General features: G+C 46.4%; 1 protein-coding gene across 3 annotated transcripts; it reads left to right on the top strand.

Moving 5' to 3' along the window:
* Positions 1-672: 672 nt before the first annotated feature.
* LOC120662237 (probable glutamyl endopeptidase, chloroplastic) lies at positions 673-13,653 on the top strand. 3 transcript variants are annotated; one of them, XM_039941398.1, is made up of 15 exons: positions 676-970; positions 1,367-1,568; positions 1,644-1,754; positions 1,895-1,943; positions 2,049-2,155; positions 2,242-2,745; positions 3,088-3,216; positions 3,386-3,682; positions 3,786-4,244; positions 4,357-4,422; positions 9,565-9,625; positions 12,047-12,196; positions 12,285-12,419; positions 12,524-12,787; positions 13,123-13,653. In XM_039941398.1, exons 1-15 carry the CDS (start codon positions 775-777, stop codon positions 13,186-13,188), a joined length of 2,796 nt encoding a protein of 931 aa, XP_039797332.1. In that variant the 5' UTR covers positions 676-774; the 3' UTR covers positions 13,189-13,653. The 3 variants fall into 3 exon arrangements, 2 of the variants coding, with proteins under 2 accessions (XP_039797332.1, XP_039797333.1); XM_039941399.1 differs by having other exon boundaries at positions 755-1,253; XR_005670212.1 differs by lacking the exon at positions 13,123-13,653 and having other exon boundaries at positions 673-970; positions 12,289-12,419; positions 12,524-12,672.
* The last annotated feature ends 937 nt before the right edge of the window (positions 13,654-14,590 follow it).

Below are 14,590 nucleotides of genomic sequence, written 5' to 3'. Positions count from 1 at the left end.
CAACTGCATTTAATACTTCTTGCATATATTCGAAGATATGATGTGATGGATATTAATTTTTGGGAACTAAACATGACCATAATCACAAGAAAAGATAAGTTTGATGCGCTCTAGGCAATCGGTTCAATTAAAGCTTTGTATTAGGTTTTGTATTTGCATGGTCAATAATATTGACGAATTTTTCTTTCTCGTGTTTGTTCTACTTCTATCTTAAATTTTATTTGGTTAATATTTCTTTGTTCTAAATTATAGGTTGTTTTGATATATTTAATTAGTTACATATATCTTGTCATACATCTAGATATATTTTGTTAGACACATAATAAAATCTATATATCTGGATTTACCAAATCGACCGATAATTTAGAACTGGGGAGTAGATAAATGAGGTGGATCATTGTATCCTATTGTATTAGACTTAATAGATGAGTAAGCCTTGAAGCACATACTCCTAAGTAATAAATTGGTGAAAGTACTTTCATAAAAAAGATTTACTAACTACTTTTCTCAAATATCATACATTCAAGAAAAAATGATGGAAATGTATTAGACTTTTCCGTTTCTAGACTAAGAATTTATAGTTTATTGTGATAAGAGTTTTAAATGTTTGATCATATTCAATAAGAATCGATTAGGAAAAAGGTATCAAATATGTGAACGCTCCGGCTGTTATTATTTTATTTTCTGCGCGACAGTGATAACGTCGATATATCTCCCGCAAGAACAAGAACACTGAACGCCCCAACAGTTTCAGTATCGATAATCGCTTATTCCATGCTGCTTCCGAGATTTGACCAGCGCGGGTGCTTTTCCCGTGCCAACTTCATCGCCGGACCACCTTCCTCGGCTCAATCCCATAGGCCTCTGCGCTTCGCGCCTCGTCGAAGACATGCCAGGCGCATCGGCCTCGCAACGGCGGAGTGCGCCGCCGGTTCCTTCTCCGGCCCTGCTCTGGAAGAAGACGATGGAGGTGGGTCGCAGAAAAAGACCCAAGTAGTAAGCTTGAATTGATCATTGTCATGCCTTGCTGGAGAAAGAGCTGTAAAATTTGGCGATGTATTATCGGGTAGAAATTGGGGATTTCGTTGATTCGCATTCTGAAATGGCCCTTTACCGGTTTGTCTGGGTACTGTTCAGTTGAACTCACTGATTTCGTGTGCTGGGATTCTGGCTAATCGTAAGTAGGCGAGCTTGCCAAAGTTCCGTCGGTGGCTCATCTCTTCTTCAAGATGAAGCCTCTTTCTGTAGTTTGGGTTTGTCTATCCTCATACTACTACTTATTTCTAAGAGATTTAAGAAATTCAGACAAATGCACGTTATAATGTGCAGAACTGATATCTAGTTTAATATGATGTGCCGTCCACAGATTATGGATATCGTCTCCCTCCAAAGGAAATCCAAGAGATTGTTGATGTGCCACCAAATCCTAGTTATTACATCTCCCCTCGCAGAGATAGGATCATGTTCTTAAAACGTAGAGCTATGACTCCATTGTCAGAGCTTGCTAAACCTGGTAAAATCCTTGCTGGTATACGGATCGATCCAAGTTCTAACACAAGGAGTCGAATGTAAGTGATGGAAATCTTATCATTTTGTGAGAATATGTATAACTTTGCTTCAGTTAATTTGCATGTCTTTCTTAGGTCCTTTTACACCGAGATCAAGATCCATTTGCTGATGGATGATGGAACTTTGGGTCCAGAGAAGGTGGTTAACGGATACAATGACAATGCAAAGATTAATTTCATAGGATGGTAATTTTCCCATTATAATACAAAAATTCGTTCTTTTAGTATGCAAAAGAGTTATGTCATGCTGTTTTTATTCCCTAATCATGTTATCCATTCTCGGGTTTAAATAAAATTGCGACTTCTTCTATAATTCTGAATTCTAGGTCACCAGATGGTCAGCACGTGGCATTCACTGTGCGCTATGAAGATGAGGTGATAAGTTGATGCTTTAGAGTATGATGAAACAAGATCACTTCTTTAGTGGTTAAATGGTTGATGATTCAATTGTATACTTGATGGCTTGATGCATCTGAGTAGGTGGACAGTGGCAGCAATTTAGCATTGTGGATTGCTGATGCAGAATCTGGAAAAGCTCAACCTCTTTTTAAATCAGCAGACATCATGTTAAATGCTGTTTTCGAGCTGTGAGTACTAATAACTTTCCAGATGGACTGTCTTTTCTGTTCTTTTCTCGCCCATAAATCACCGTTCTTATTCTGATGCTTTTCAGATATGTATGGGTGAACAATTCATCTCTATTGGTTTGTACTATTCCTTCATCACGTGGAGGTCCACCAACGAAGCCGTTGGTGCCTCTTGGCCCAAGGATCCGGTCTAATGAGCAGAGAAACATCATTCAGATGAGATCCACAAAAGAAATGCTGAAAGATTTGCATGAAGAGGAATCATTCGATTTCTATGCAACCTCTCAGTTAGTATTGGTTACATTAGATGGGACAGTGAAAATGATTGCCCCTCCTGCTATATACATTTCTCTTGATCCTTCACCAGATGAGAAATATTTGTTGCTTACTTCTGTGCACCGGCCATATTCTTCTATAGTTTCATATAAAAGGTTCCCAAAAAAGGTTGAGCTGTGGACGATTGAAGGTAAATTTGTCCGTGAAGTTTGTGACTTGCCCCTTGCCGAAGATATTCCTGTTGCAGCTAATAGTGTCCGTAAGGGAAAACGTTTAATCAGATGGAGGCCTGATATGCCTTCAACATTATATTGGTGAGCTTAATGTTTCAATTGATGATGCAGCTTCACGGCAGTAGATTGCTTTTATAACCCTGACAAGCCAAACTGACCAAACATGATCTTGTAGTATTTATAGCACAAGTCCATTGTACTTTCTGTTGTATTTGGTAGTTATCTTTTGAATCCGTTCACCTTCATGGTGATTGTGCGAAGGTGACCACTCTTTATATATAACAGAAGCAGTGGCTTATGAATGTGACCATATATTTTGACCTATCATAAAACTATCGACATAACCTAATTAATCATGTGCATACTTAATTCTTTCTGGGTACCATTGTTATTTTCTGAAATTCACATGTCATACTTTCAAAGGGTGGAGACACAAGATGGAGGAGACGCAATTGTTGAAGTATCACCACGTGATATAATCTACATGGAACATGCCGAACCTTTGGATGGTGAAAAGCCTCTAGTCTTACTTAAACTTGACCTTCGATACAGGTACCAAATACTTAAATTTGAACTTCCTTAGAAATATTTAGGCTGTGGTATATGAAAAACTTAGCCTAGATGCTTAGGTCCTTGCACTAAAACATAACATACATATATTTTGTTGAGCTGCTCATGCCCTTGCTGCTACAACAATTGTTTTGGTTTGTCAAATCTACAGAAAGAGCTACTGGTGCTATGGATTGTTCGTGCTAGTCTATGAATACTGGTACAAGACACGCATAACAAGAACATGGGCTATATCACCTGACCTCAAAGATCATAAACCACGTTTATTATTTGAAAGGTCTTCAGAAGACGCCTACTCAAATCCAGGTTCTCCAGTGATGTGCAGAACTCCGGCAGGCATGCTTGTGATTGCAAGAATTAAGAGAGACTGTGAAGGAAGCTACATCTTACTGAAGGGAAGGGGTGCCACACCAAAAGGAAGCTCCCCATTTCTTGATCTTTTCAATGTGTATGTTTGTCTCCATCAAGCATTTATGTTGCATCTCATGTTCTACTTGCTATGTCTTTGAAGTAGTTTAACATAACCTGGGAAATTACTTATTTCCTTACAGAAATACTGGAGAAAAGGAGCGGATATGGGAAAGTGACAAAGAAAAGTACTACGAATCTGTCCTTGCAGTCATATCATACCATCCTAAATGTGAAGTGCAGCTTGATCAACTAAAATTACTTGTGTCTAAAGAGTCAACAAGAGAAATCACCCAGTATTATGTCAAGATTTGGCCAAACAAGAAGCAAGTCCAGATTACAAATTACCCACATCCATATCCCCAACTGGCACTGTTGCAGAAAGAAGTAATCAGATACCAGCGGGAGGATGGTGTTAAACTTACTGCTACATTGTACTTACCTCCAGGCTATAGTCCTTCAGAAGACGGGCCTCTCCCATGTCTCATTTGGTCTTATCCAGGAGAATTTAAAAGCAAAGAGGCTGCTGGGCAAGTCCGTCGCTCACCAAACAAATTTGCACGCATTAGCAACAATTTTCCTCTTCTTTGGTTGGCTAGAGGGTACATATGCCTTGCTTGATGTTATCGACTTATTTATGCTATTGTTAAAAAGTTGCTTTGCAGTATGTTGAACTTGTTTATCATATAAGCTTATAATTGGTACATCCTACAGGTTTGCTATTCTTGCCGACCCAACAATTCCTATCATTGGTGAAGGAAATCAAGAGGGAAATGACAGGTAGTGTTATACTCGCTAATATATAAGATAACAATATGAGTATATACTGCTTTGTTGTCATGTGGGGGTGCCACTACCAGCGTCGCGGACGCCCGCACGCCGGCGGCGTCCATAGAGTCAGCAGGGATTAGTGGCTAGGCACTTTAGGTAGGCATGGATTAAGGAATCAAGGAGGTTTATTTCCATATTAGCATGCCTAGAGCCTATAAGATTGGTCATTGGTGTACTCCGTAATCTGCGGTTTAAGCAAAGAATTATCAATCCCCTAATCCCCCTTCCTCTTAATCTCATCCCCTTCCCCATGGGCGCACAGGGAAGAACCCTTGCGCCCCTGTCAGTTCCGCCTACAAAATATGTAGCCGCGACCCTGCCTCCCTCAACGCCGGCGCCCTTGACAACCTGGTATTAGCTTCCATGCGCTCCTCCACAGCCTCGCCGCCGAACCCCACCGCGCCAGCGCCGTCGCCGTCGCCTGCCGCTTTCCCCTCGCCGCCTTCACTCACGACATCCGTCACCTCTCCGATGGCCGAGCCCACCACCATGGATCTCGCGGCCCTCATCAAAACGCTGTTGCAAGCCAAGGTCAACACGCTTCAGAAGGAGCGGCCTGCGCCTTCTTCCTTGGGCACCAAATCGCCTTTTTTTCGGCGAACACCACAACGGCTGGCTGCCGCGAATCCAAAAGATGGATTTCTCCAAGTATGATGGCAAGTCCGACCCACTCGCGTTCATCAATCGCTGTGAGTCCTACTTCCATCAACAACGCATCATAGAAGAGGAGTAGGTTTGGATGGCCTCCTACAACATGGAAGCGGGTGCCCAATTGTGGTTCAACCAGGTTCAACGGGACGAAGGCACACCGCCATGGCGCCGCTTTGCCGAGCTCCTGCACCTCCGCTTCGGTCCTCCCCTGCGCTCCAACCCCCAAGGCGAGCTGATACATCGTCGACTACTACGACCGCTTCGAGGCCCTCCTCCCTCGCACGGGTACCCTCATGGAGGTGCAAAAGATATAGATCTTCACGGCAAGATTGCAGCTGTTGCTCAGCCTCGATGTCGAGATCCACAACCCATAGTCGCTCGCCGTCGCCATGAGCCTCGCCCGCAAGCTGGAGCTTCGTGATCAATGCGCGGCGATGGTGGCACCCTCACTGGCGCACCATCGGCCTTACCAGCGCGGCATTCTACCGACGCCCTAACACTTGGCGCCGCCTATGCCTCTGCCACTGCCCCCTCCGACCCAGGTATCGACGACCGTCGAGGGGTGCTTGGTGAAGCAGCTGTGCTAGGCGGAAATGGAAGAGTGGCGACGCCTCGGCCTCTGCTTCAACTGCAACGAGAAGATTGAGCGGGGCCATAATTGCGCGTGCCAATGCATTTTCCTCGACCTAGCGCAGACGACGCCGACAACACCGAGCCCGATGAGTCCGCAGATGACCCGCCGCAGATCTCACTGCACGCGATCGCCGGCGTTCGCACCAGCGAAACCATGTAGGTGCACCTCAAGCTGAACGGCATCGTGCTCCTCGACTCGAGCTCCTCCAATAACTTCCCGGTGAAGGAAGCAGACGGCCACAACAACTTCCAGCTTCGGCACCGAAGCAAAATGTAGATCACGGTGGCCAACAGTGAGTGCATGCCATGCCTGGGTGTGTACCACGCCGCGGCTTTCTCCGTTGACGATGAGGACTTTCGCACTGCCCCTGGCCGGCTACGACATTCTTCTTGGGCACGTAGTGGCCGGCAACCCTGGGCCCAATCTTATGGGACTTCGGCGCCCTCACCATGTCCTTCTGGCGCCGAGATCACAGGGTCTGCTGGCAAGGGATTGCGGGCGCGTCGAGCCCATCCCTCCGGATTTGCTCCAGTGATGACCTTGTGGCAGCCTTGCTCCACAAATTCGCCGCCATCTTCACCGAGCCCACTGGCATGCCGTCGCCGCCGCGTTCTAGGGACCATTGCATCAACCTCATCCCCGGATCGGCCCTAGTGGCGATCCGACTACCGCTACCCCGCCTCCCACAAAGACGAGCTTGAACGCCAATGCGATGCCATGCTAGCCCAAGGGATCATCCGATGCAGCACCATGGCGTTTTCCTCGCCGGTCTTGCTCGTCAAGAAGCCTGACGGGTCGTGGTGCTTTTGCGTCGACTACTGTGCCCTGAACACCATCACCGTCAAGGATGCCTACCCCATCTCGGTGGTGGACGAGTTCTTCGGTGCCCGCTTCTTCACCAAGCTGGACCTCCGCTCGGGCTATTACCAGGTCTGGATGCATGTCGTAGACATCGCCAAGACGGCGTTCCAAACACACGACGGCCTCTACAAATTCCTAGTCATGTCGTTCGGGCTGTGCAATGCCTCAACGACATTCCATGCCCTAATGTACGACATCCTTCGGCCGTTCCTTCGCCGCTTCGTCCTCGTCTTCTTTGGTGACATCTTAATCTTCAATGACTCATAAGCGGCCCACCTTCGACATGTCCGTGCCATCCTCGACGTCCTCCACAGGGACCGGCTCTTCGTCAAGCGCTCCAAGTGCGAGTTCGACACCACCTCCATTGCCTACCTCGGCCATACCATCTCCGCCGCTGGTGTGGCCATGGATCCGGCCAAGGCCCAAGGTGCAGGCCGTCGCTGACAGGCCCCGGCCACGGTTAACTCGTGCGGTATGTAGTTTTCTTGGGTTGGCGGGCTACTACCGCAAGTTCGCCAAAGAGTACGACACGATTGCCATGCCCCTTACGACCCTTCTCTGCAAGGAGGGGTTCTCGTGGACCGAAGAGGCGGGCGTTGCATTCAACGCCCTCAAGACCGCCATCACGACGGCGCCTGTCCTCGCCCTGCCGGACTTCGCCCAGCCCTTCGTCGTGGAATGTGATGCACCCACCTACGGCTTGGGCGCCATTCTCTTGCAGGGCCAACACCCGGTTGCGTTCTTCAGTCGCTCAGTGGCTCCTCGGCATCGTTCCCTGGCGGCATACGAGCGGGAGCTCATCAGACTCGTCCTCGCCATTCGCCATTGGCGCCCTTACCTCTGGGGCCGCAGATTCCTGCTGAAGACGGACCACTACATCCTCAAATTCATGCTGGATCAATGACTCGCCACAATCCCTCAACAACACTGGGTCGGCAAGCTCCTCAGCTTCGACTTCACGTCGAGTAACAAATCGGGGAGCTCCAACACTGTGGCTGACGCCCTATCTCGCCGTAAAATGGAGCAAGCTGCGGTCCTCGCCATCGCTAGCCCACGATTCGACTTCATCGACTCGCCAAGCGCATGGCACGGACCCCGCGCCGGTGGCCCTAAAGACTGAGCTCGATGCCCACCAGTGCGCAGCATAATGGTCCCTCATCGACAACCTCATCATGTTCAAGGGCCACCTCTACATTTCGCTAGCCTCGCCCTTGCTCCACGAAGTGCTCGCCGACGTGCATGACGACGGTCACGAGGCCGTCTAGCACACGCTCCACCGCCCACACCGCGACTTCCACTCGCCAAATCTGCACGCCATGGCCCAGGATTACATCCGTGCTTGGGCAACATGTCAGCGCTAAATCAGAGCACCTCCATCCGCTGACCTGCTCATGCCACTGCCCGTACCCACATCGGCCTGGACAGACATCAGGCTCGATTTTGTTGAGGCCCTTCCTCGCATTGGCGGCAAATCAATCATTTTGACGGTGGTGGATCGCTTCAGTAAGTGCTTCCACTTCATTCCTCTCGCTCATCCATACTCGGCGGAATCAGCGCCACAAGTCTTCTTCGCCGAGATCGTGCATCTTCACGACATTCCCCAGTCCATGGTCTCCGACAGGGACCCGATGTTCACCTCCATCTTCTAGAAGGAGCTCATGCGACTCACCGGCGCCAAGTTGCGCATGACGTTAGCGTTCCACCCCCTGTCCAACAGGCAGATAGAGGCCGCCAACAAGGTCATCATCATGTACCTATGCTGCCTCACCGGCGGTCGTCCTCGTTAATGGATGCGATGGCTGCCATGGGCGGAGTACATCTACAACACCGCCTTCCAATCCGCGCTTAAGGACACACCTTTCCAGATTGTCGACAGTTGTGACCCTCCCTCAAACCAGATCGTGGCGGCGGTGGCCAAGAGCATGGCGGACCAGGATGAGTGTTCCTTGCTGACATCCGCTACCGCCTCAAGCAGGTGCAGGCCATCTACAAGCGACACTATGACAAGCACCAGCGCGCGTCAGTTATGCCGTGGGCGACTTGTTGTGGCTCCCCCACCACCACCGCGCGCTGGCATCCCTCCAACTCCAGGCGATAGGGAAACTCAAGCTGCGCTTCTATGGGCCATACCGCGTCGCCGCCGTCATCAACGATTTCGCCTACTAATTCGAGCTCCCTGAAGAAGTTTGTCGGCCCTCCACCTGCCCGGCTGCACCTCTAGCTCTGCCGCCGACAAGCAATGGTGCTGTGGTGCTTGAGCCCGACCTCGCCATCCGCACCCACCTTGCCAGAGACGTTCGCCAGTTCCTCATCCAATGGAAGGGGGAGCCATCCACCTCTGCCAACTGGGAAGACATCGATGACTTCATCGAGCACTACCCGTCGTTCCAGCTTGAGGACAAGTTGCTCGTCGAGGGGCGGAGAGATGTCGTGTGGGGGCGCCATGGACGCATGCGATATGCCACTGGCGAGACCAGCCATGGAGTCGGCAGGGATTAGTGGCTAGGCACTTTAGGCAGGCATGGATTAAGGAATCAAGGAGGGTTATTTCCATATTAGCAGGCCTAGAGCTTATAAGATTGGTGTACTCAGTAATCTGTGGTTGAAACAAAGAATTATCAATCCCCTAATCCTGCTGCTCTCTCTTAACCTCATCTCTTCACCATTGGGCGTCCAGGGAAGAACCCCTGCGCCCCTACCAGCTCCAACTACAAACTACGTAGCCACAGCCCTGCCTCCCTCAACGCCGGAACCCTTGACATCTGTACTTTGGAAATATGGAGCTTCAGTTTTGGAGTTAATTTTCAAATACTCATTAATCACATACCCATCCTTTTGAAACTTGTCTTTGTTCATTTTTTTCTCCAGCAAAACATTAAAGTACTAGACATAATGTTATTGCATCCTATTTTGATCGAGTTGTGAAACTTCATTGTTCTTTCTAGGTACATAGAGCAACTAGCTGCTAGTGCGGAAGCAGCAGTAAATGAAGTTGTGAGAAGGGGGGTAATATTTTGTTTCCTGCTTTTATATTTATGCAAATAGTTTCTGACTCTCACATACTTATTGTGCTTATCTGGTTTCATTTGTTTTCCTACCAACAACAACAACATAGCCTTTTTCCCAAGCAAGTTGGGGTAGGCTAGAGATGAAACCCGAAATAAATAAGTTCAAGGTTCAGTCACATTGATAGCTATTCTCCAAGCGCTCCTATCCAAAACTATCTCTTTAGAGATATTCCAATCCTTAAGGTCTCTCTTAACCGACTCATCCCACGTCAGTTTAGGTCTACCTCTACCCCTCTTTACATTATCGACCCGCTCAAGAACCCCATTACGCACCGGCGCCTCAGGAGGCCTTCGTTGGACATGTCCAAACCATCTCAGCCGATGCTGGGTAAGTTTCTCCTCAATTGGTGCCACCCCGACCCTATCCCGAATAACTTCGTTCCAAACTCTATCCCTCCTTGTGTGCCCGCAAAACCACTGTAACATCCGCATCTCTGCTACACTCAGTTGCTGGACATGTCGTCTTTTTGTAGGCCAACATTTAGCACCGTATAACATCGCCGGACGAATTACTGTCATATAGAATTTGTCTTTTAACTTTTGTGGCACCCTCTTGTCACAAAGGATGCCAGAAGCTTGCCGCCATTTCAACCAGCCAGCTGAAATTCTATGCCTAACATCTTCATCAATGTCGCCATCTTTTTGTAGCACCGATCCTAAATACCGAAAAGTATCCTTCTGGACCACCACTTGCCCATCTAGACTAACGTCTCCCCCCATGCCTAGTCGCGCTGAAATCGCACATCATGTACTCGGTCTTGGTCCTACTAAGTCTGAACCCTTTCGACTCTAACGTGCGTCTCCACAGCTCTAACTTCCTATTAACTCCTGCTCTACTCTCGTCAATTAGCACCACATCATCAGCAAAGAGTATACACCAAGGGATCTCACCTTGTATATCCCTTGTGACCTCATCCATCACTAAAGCAAATAAATAAGGGCTCAATGCTGACCCCTGGTGTAGGCCTATATTAATAGGAAAGTCAGTGGTGTTGCCATCACATGTCCGGACAAACATCGTCGCATCCTTGTACATATCCTTAATGAGGGTAATGTACTTAGTTGTGACTTTATGCTTCTCCAAAGGCCACCACATGACATTTCTCGGTACTATGTCATATGACTTCTAAAGGTCAATGAAGACCATGTGCAAGTCTTTCTTCTGCTCCCTATCTCTCCATCAATTGTCGTATTAAGAAAATCGCCTCCATGGTTGACCTTCCAGGTATGAACCCAAATTGGTTTTGGGTCACACTTGTCACTCTTCTTAGGAGATGCTCGATAACCCTCTCCCAAAGCTTCATCGTATGGCTCATCAGCTTAATCCCACAGTAGTTAGTACAATTTTGAACATCGCCCTTGTTTTTGAAGATAGGTACTAATATACTTCTCCATTCTTCCGGCATCTTGTTTGATCGAAAAATGAGATTAAAAAGTTTAGTTAACCATACTATTGCTCTATCTCCTAGGCATCTCCACACCTCAATGGGGATACCATCAGGGCCCATCGCTTTACCTCCCTTCATCCTCTTCAAAGCCTCCCCGATCTCTACCTCCTGAATTCTCCTCACAAAACGTCTGTTGGTATCGTCAAAAGAGTCATCTAACTCAAGAGTAGGGCCCTCACTCTCCCCATTAAACAACTTGTCGAAGTACTCTTTCCATCTATCCATGATCTCCTCATCCTTCACTAGCAGTCGATCTGTCCCATCCTTAATGCATTTGATTTGGTTGATGTCCATTGTCTTCCGCTCGCGGATCCTAGCCATTCTATAAATGTCCTTTTCCCCTTCTTTCGTGCCTAGCTGCAGATACATGTCATTATACGCCTTACCCTTTGCTACACTCACAGCTCGCTTTGCAACCCTCTTCGCTAATTTATAGCCCTCGATGTTGGCTGCACTCTTGTCAAGGTGGAGGCGCTTGAAACACTCCTTCTTCTCCTTAATAGCCCTTTGCACCTCGTCGTTCCACCACCAGGTGTCTTTCCCCTCCTGTTTGTCTCCCCTACTCACGCCAAACACCTCTGAGGCCACCTTTCGAACACATGTTGCCATCTTTAGCCATATGTCATCTGCGTCTTCTCCTTCTTCCCAAGGCCCCTCACCTAGCATCCTTTCCTTAAACGCTTGTGCCGCTTCCCCTCTAAGCTTCCACCACTTTGTTCTCCTACCGTGCTTGATATTTGCTTTCAGTCCCCTCCTTTTAGATTATCCTCCTCTTGGATCATCCTTTTTAGGGGGTTTGAGTCTTTTGGGAGTCACTAACATGGGAGTATGAAGTTGCCATTAAGAATGTAAAAGGTATTATGTTACATGCTGCTCATGGAGACTTCTAAGCATATAAACTATTTCTTCAGGTTGCTCATCCTGATAAAATCGCTGTGGGTGGTCATTCATATGGTGCGTTTATGACTGCTAACCTCTTAGCACATGCTCCCCATCTCTTCTGCTGTGGAATTGCTCGCTCTGGAGCTTACAACAGGACACTGACTCCATTTGGCTTTCAGGTGCCTGATCTAACTGCATAATTCATCCTTTATCTAAGCTGAACATGATTATGTTACCTTTTGATTTATCTTTGTTTTTTTATTGAAGAAAGAGACAAGGACACTATGGGAGGCTACCGATACCTATATTAAGATGAGTCCATTCATGTCAGCTAACAAAATCAAGAAACCGATTCTACTGATTCATGGAGAAGATGACAGCAAAGTAACAACAGCAATGCAGGTATCAACAGTAGCTTGCGGGTTATTTGAGTTCTGGACGTTTTGTTTTTTCCCCAATGGCTTCAGTTGCTACTCTGGAACTAAATTCTTTGCATAATTTTGTAGTCAAGACAATTATATGATGCCTTGAAAGGTCATGGGGTGCCATGCCGTTTGGTTATTCTCCCATTTGAGCAGCACCAGTTTGCTGCAAGGGAGAGCATTATGCATATAATCTGGGAGACTGATAGGTGGCTGCAGAAGTACTGTGCAAGTAATCCTGGGAACATCAAGGATCTGGAAACGAATGTTGCTGCATCACAATCACCTACTGATGCTGTGCTGTATCATGAAGCTTTGACCTTAAACTTCACTAAGATATCTAGTTTGGTAAGGATATTTTATGTCAAGAAGTTGCCTTTTTTATTTAGTATAAAATTAATCTGTTGTTTGTGTGACTTTAAGTGTGCAAGTAATACCTGGACGAGTTATGACTTCTTTGATATGGGTTTGGAGTAACAATAGTTTAAAATCCAAATACGGGTGGGACCAGAGAATGATATGCTGTGCAAAGTACATGTTTGTGCTTGGGACATACTATTCTTTGTTTGGGTATTCTGAGCTCCTGAGTTTTAGACAGAAATACATCATACTGAAATGCTTCCCCAGTACATTTTGATGCCCGAGTTTATGGCTGAGGAATCTGGTGTCATGTTATTTTGCAGATCAAGTTGGTGTGGTTGACCTTTGCTCAAATTGTTTTTAGGAAGTCAAAAAACAGCATTCAATGATACTGATTGGTTTGTATGCACAGAACAAAATCATCCTTGGGTATTGTATTCGTGGTCGCCGAGATTACCAGAAGAGTATTGCTCCATTCATGCTCTTAGGTTTTCTTATGTTCTTGGAACAAGAAGCTCAAAGCCACCAGTCATACTTGTATAGATTGTTACACATCATTGCTTGTTGATATACATCTCTACAGCTGATAGCTTGGGAGCTCCATTCAGGAACTTGTATGGGTGGTGCTTTTGAATACAGAGGCTTACCTGTTCTACATCTCCAGTTTTCAATGTGGTGCTGATGTTGAAATGGAGCTATAAGGCCAGTAACACGTGTTTACTGGTAAATACGTTTTACATTTAGTGGTCAAAGGTTTTATCAGAATGGTTTCTTATATTAAGCAGAACCATGTGAAAACTGCAAAAGGTAAAGCAGAGGAATTGCTTTGGTAAATATTTTATTTTAGCTGATGACGACTGCAGAACCATATCCTCTACCACCAGGAGGTCCACCGCATCGTCTCGTTTGCTTGCTCTAACTGGACTAGACTAGATGCCTAACCTGCCCGTTTTCATATGTGCTTTGGTGACTAGAAATATTCCTTGGAGCTGAGGATAACTTGCTTTGACAGATTGTTTGCAAAGTCTTTCTGATCTCACCAGTACATAAAAAACCCGAAGAAATTAACTTAGCAAGATGCATGTGAACCGTTCTTGAAAGCTATTGTGCTGTTTGACCAATTTTGCTGAGTTCATTGGCATCTTATTTTTGTACTGTTTAGCTGAGAGAAACTTGGAAGCACTATCTATTTTGTAATTTGACCAATGGGGCAATGACTGGTGGTGGATGGCAGGTCATTGTTTCCCTCAAGCCATTTTCTCTTGGACTTTGTTTGTGATACCTTGTGTGCGCGCGCCACTGTTTGGTTACATTCAAAGCAAGGAGAGAGCTAATTGATCATAGAGAGGCGGTATGGTCCCTATCATCTACAAATAGTTAGAACTGTTGTGCCATGTGACCTTGTTTGGAAACCGGGTGATGCCTTGCAGTGGGCATTCCCCTTGATTTTTTTTTTGGCTTTGTAAATGCGGTGTCCTGAACATCCAAGCAGGCAAATTTAGCTCAATCAATAATAATAAACCATGAGAAGGGCTGGCCAATAATAAATGTGCCGGTCGGCTATCTAGCTTACTCACTCCGTCCCAAGAAAATAAATCATTCTAGTATTCAAAATTTGTCGTAAAAAATAAATCATGCATGTGCATGCAAAAAACAATTAGTGATAAATATGGGTAATAAAAAAGAACAAACATGATTTTTTTTGTTAATTTCTTTTAAAATTTCTAGGATGACTTGTTTTTTTTTGGACGGATGAAGTACTTTTGTAAGGGGGAGAGAGCTAGAGAAGAA

Source organism: Panicum virgatum, chromosome 2N (genome assembly GCF_016808335.1).
Source record: "Panicum virgatum strain AP13 chromosome 2N, P.virgatum_v5, whole genome shotgun sequence".
NCBI lineage: Eukaryota > Viridiplantae > Streptophyta > Magnoliopsida > Poales > Poaceae > Panicum > Panicum virgatum.
This window is presented reverse-complemented; position numbering and strand designations above follow the sequence as displayed.

What these genes read in the sequence shown, in the direction of transcription:
- LOC120662237 (XM_039941398.1), top strand. Translation starts at nt 775, where the DNA reads ATGCTGCTTCCGAGATTTGACCAGCGCGGGTGCTTTTCCCGTGCCAAC. An exon ending in AAACTTGACCTTCGATACAG is followed by an intron (nt 3,217 to 3,385) that starts GTACCAAATACT and finishes TCAAATCTACAG; the next exon opens with AAAGAGCTACTGGTGCTATG. An exon ending in TGACTCCATTTGGCTTTCAG is followed by an intron (nt 12,197 to 12,284) that starts GTGCCTGATCTA and finishes TTTTTATTGAAG; the next exon opens with AAAGAGACAAGGACACTATG.